This window comes from Cyprinodon variegatus, unplaced genomic scaffold (assembly GCF_000732505.1).
Source record: "Cyprinodon variegatus isolate N-32 unplaced genomic scaffold, C_variegatus-1.0 Scaffold1415, whole genome shotgun sequence".
Lineage (NCBI taxonomy): Eukaryota > Metazoa > Chordata > Actinopteri > Cyprinodontiformes > Cyprinodontidae > Cyprinodon > Cyprinodon variegatus.
In genome coordinates, this window is record NW_015151868.1 from 76,342 (window position 1) to 80,606 (window position 4,265).

The 4,265-nt window shown below is 36.3% G+C and overlaps 1 protein-coding gene across 1 annotated transcript in view; it reads left to right on the forward strand.

The window, feature by feature from the left end:
- The window catches only part of LOC107103291 (zinc finger MIZ domain-containing protein 2-like), an 80,855-nt gene that overhangs the window by 41,443 nt on the left and 35,147 nt on the right, over positions 1–4,265 (forward strand). Inside the window, exon 5 of the mRNA XM_015402942.1 lies at positions 1,031–1,199. Coding sequence (XP_015258428.1) covers positions 1,031–1,199 — 169 coding nt within the window. The remainder of the gene's footprint in view (positions 1–1,030; positions 1,200–4,265) is intronic.

Sequence of the window (4,265 nt, forward strand, 5' to 3'; positions counted from 1 at the left end):
GTGGTAAAAATCCTTAACGTCAACCCCTGCACATGTAGAATATAGGAATCACATGTGGATCACAACTAAAAGCAAATGTATACGTGTGGCTTTGGAACATTTCGTGTTATAAACATGTGATTCTCATGCTTTCTTCTCAGATTCCTGTGGAAAAACATGTGAATCATGTGTGAAACGTGTGTAGCTTTTAAAATGAAACCTTCTAAATCCACATATGTTCATATGCTCTAACTTGTGATTCACATGTGGTACTGCATGTAAAATGCACATGTGCTACATGGGTTTCACATGAGAAATTCATAGGATTTTTTTTCTGTTAGGGTTTTTAACATATGTGAAAAATTATTAGACAAGTACCATCTAATAACATTCACATGTAATAAAACATTAAATAACAAGTTCCACATGTTATGAAGAAGTGAATGGAATATGAAATGCATGAACAAAATGCTGGATCATATGTGAAAATGTGACCCGCTTGTGGAATATGGGAATCACATGTGAACACTTGTGAAGTTCATGGTCTTTTGTTTAGGAAATCAAAGTTTCTAACCATATTTCAGGACTAAATATTTTGTGCCACGCGCAGAGGGATGTGGGAGTTAGTGACCCATAAAACTGCTGGAGTGGGTGGATTATGGTCGAGTCAAGGTGTGGGAATTAAAATATGCATTAACAGAGTATTTGTTTAAGGTGAAAACTTATGCAACTTTGCTCTTGCAGCTTTTACGATGTTTTTATTGGATATTTTCCATCCAAACTTTCCTGTTTTTTTACTTTGGGCAACTTGAAGATCACACTAAAACTGTGTATTTTGGAAATATTATTAAGTGAGTTAAAAGTGCTGTTCATTAGACTGTGTGCTGTTAAACTCATGCGCTGCTGCAGCAGGGCTCCACCAACGTCCGCCAGCGTGGATGCTGTCACCCACTGCCGTGACTCACCATCGTGACGACACCTTGCACACTCATTCACCCAGCTGACTAATAATGCTGCCCACTCATCTCCACGTCTTCCCCTCTCACTGCAGTTACTCTGGTAACGGCGGAGGTGCCGGCCTGGGTGTCCGTGCTCCCTCAGACTTCACTCAGGCTGCCGCCGCTGCCGTAGCTGCAGCCGCCGCCACTGCCACCGCCACCGCCACGGCAACCGTTGCAGCAATACAAGAGAAACAGAACCAGGAGCTGAGCTACAGTCAGGTAAATGTCTCAGAGGAAACACACAGTTCTTGGAAAAAATATTTTTATTTTAAGAAAAGAGTGTTTTTGTTTTACTCTCCAGTTAAAGATCAGGATGTTGGTTATGAAAGTTTCCAACATCCTGGTTCTGGCCCTGCTCTTTGTTGAAATATTTCGCCGCAGGCTTGGAAATCAGAAGCTGTTTTTCTGCTTCATGCTCACATCAAGTCCAGGACACATGCTTCCCATTACCAGCAGAGACATTGCATAATTTTATACCACCATGCCATTCAAACTAAAAGACCATACATGAGTCACTCTGGAGCTGAACAGGCTGAGCTTTGGGAACTTCAACCAACTCCTGCTGAAATGAAATGCAACATCATATGAAATGTTTAAGTGTCTGCATTAAGACACAGCACCAGCTGCAGTGAGGCATTCACAGGAATCTGTCACTTCATAAATGCTGGAATCCAAGTTTATGAAAACTGCTGCCATCTGGCAGGGATACGGAATTACAGGACAATATAAATCAAAATCATTAATTAAATAAGCTTTAGCAGATATCTAAAGTAATGGTTTAAATATCAAAGTCTGCTGTATCGCAAACCGTCTGCTTGGATGTTAGATATTCTAATCAACCTGGATCTAATGTGAAAATGGGATCCACATGTGGAATATGGGAATCACATGTCAATCACAACTAAAAGCAAATGTATACGTGTGCCAGTTATTTAAATTGCAAGTTTGTAACCTTATTCATGATCGGAAACAAACATTTCTGTGTAAACATTTGTAATTTAACCACAATAGTAATTTACAATTTGAATACTTTACGATACAGAACCTGATTAGCATCATTTAACTAGTTAAAAACTATAAACAATGAAAAACGGTGAGAAACTATGAAATGAGAGCAAGCAGGCAGATATTTATGGTGCGTTTACACCAAATGTGTTTTTTCGCATCAAAAATGTATCAAATGCAAATTAAATTTCCTGAAAGGGAGGATTTTTGTTTTGTTTTTATGAGATTGAGGCAATTTTAGTTGAACAACACTTTTGTTATTTATACAGTTAGAGTTACCTTTTACACTGCAAAAAATAGAAATCTCAATAAGTTATTTTTTCTTAACCCCTAGAACCCTACGGACCCACCGGTGGGTCCAGCTCCTACGTGACCTCGTAATTTTAACAAAACCCCAGTATTGATGTAAAAAACACATTTGGCACAGTTTGGTGACATTTTTGGATAAATGTGCCAAAATGGCCTCTCCGCCTAAGAAATTTCTCACTAATACCATTCTAAAATAAATATGATTCATCTGATTGAGTCCAAATTTGGTATATTTTTACACAACATTTAGATTTAAAAGTCTGCACTACTTTTTCGTGCTATAAATAACATTTTGGTAGTGTTTTGCAATGTTTATTTCAAAGAAAATGTATTTTGTCCCTAATATTTCAGGCAGGGTCAAAGCTACAATGGTGCTGACACCAGAAAACCATTCTATGACATCTTACCTTTACAGAGGTACCAAAAGTTTCTTCTTAAATCTAATAGCTGTGAGGCTATAAGTGATTTACTTTTGTGTGTTTTTGTCAGGCAGAAATTTATTTATACCCCCTGAGGGTGTAAGAGGTTAAAATAAGTGCGTTTTTCCTTGAATTGAGGAGGTAAGTAATGGAACAAGACAATGGAACAAGACAATTTCCTTTTAAAATAAGAAAAAACAATTTTATCGTCTTATTTCAAGTAAATATTATCTAACTATCTTATTTTAAGAGTAAAAATACTCATTCCATTGGCAGATCATCTTATTTACCTGCTCAAATTAAGGGTAAATATACTTATTTTAAGAATTTTTTACTTATTTCTGGATTGTTTTTGCAGTGTAGTTTTGGTGCTATTGGACAAATACTTTAAACCTGAAAGAAGTGGAAAGAGCTATTATGCTTCCTAAAAATGGGAACTAAAACAGCAAGTAGAGAAAGAGAAGAAGGGGGCCCAAAGGAGCCTCCTGAGGGACCCCAGAAGTCAGACAAGCTGTGGCAGAGGAAGTTTTTCCCAAATAAGCAAATAAAATATCGGCCGAATATTAAAGTCTACAGAGAAAAGGGATTTAAAAAAGGCCATTTTCCACCACCAGCGGTTAAAAGAAGGTCATTTTAAACTCTTAGACGGGCTTTTCTGTGCTCTGACGAGAATTAAAACTTCACAGATGTTTTCAGATGTTGTTGGAAGATGTAAAAATCAGAGGTTAATTAAAAATAACTTTTTAAAAAGATCTTAGACAAAAACTGGAATTTGGGAATTGGAATATCTTTGGTGACACACTTCTGTTGGGTCAAGGCATTTCTTTTTCTTTTTTTTTATGATGGCTGCATGTTTGAAAGGAAGCTGGAACAAAGCCTGATGAGAGGAACATGTTGAGGCAACAGTTTGTCCAAGTCTGTGAAATCATTGAAGAGACGCGAGAGAATAGCAGGCAAAGTTTGTTTAAAATCAGCGCTGTGATGTCATACAAGTTTGATCCAAAAGTTCTAACCCAAGTACTTATTTATTATTATTATTTGGTATTATTTATATTTCCTCAGTTCATTCTGAGTTTCATAGGGCTTACAAGACACTTTGGGTTCATGAGACAGAAGGAGATTTTTGCTAAATATGGTGAGAAAAATAAGAATTCTCCTTTTTTTTGTCATGGCAAAAATAAAGGTTGAACAAATAACATGTTTTTAATACATTCTGATTAGTAAAAAAAAGAAAAATACTCTATCTTTTAATGTTTTAAACACTTGTTGTTTCAGATATTAAAAAAGGTTCATAAACCTCCCACCAGTGTTTTAAATAATCTCTGTTTATGTTGGGATTAACCTGGGTTAGAAATTTAGACAGTTAGTGTCAGTCTTTCAGATTTTATCTTTCTGATATTTAAAAAACAGTCCAGACTCATTGTAGAAATAACAGATGAGCAAACGCAAAACGGATAACATCGTTTTTAAAGGCTAATGGTTAGCCAGCAGTTTTCTAATTTCTATAAAGCTAAAACACAACCTAGGCTCCATACAAATACCTAAAATCTGT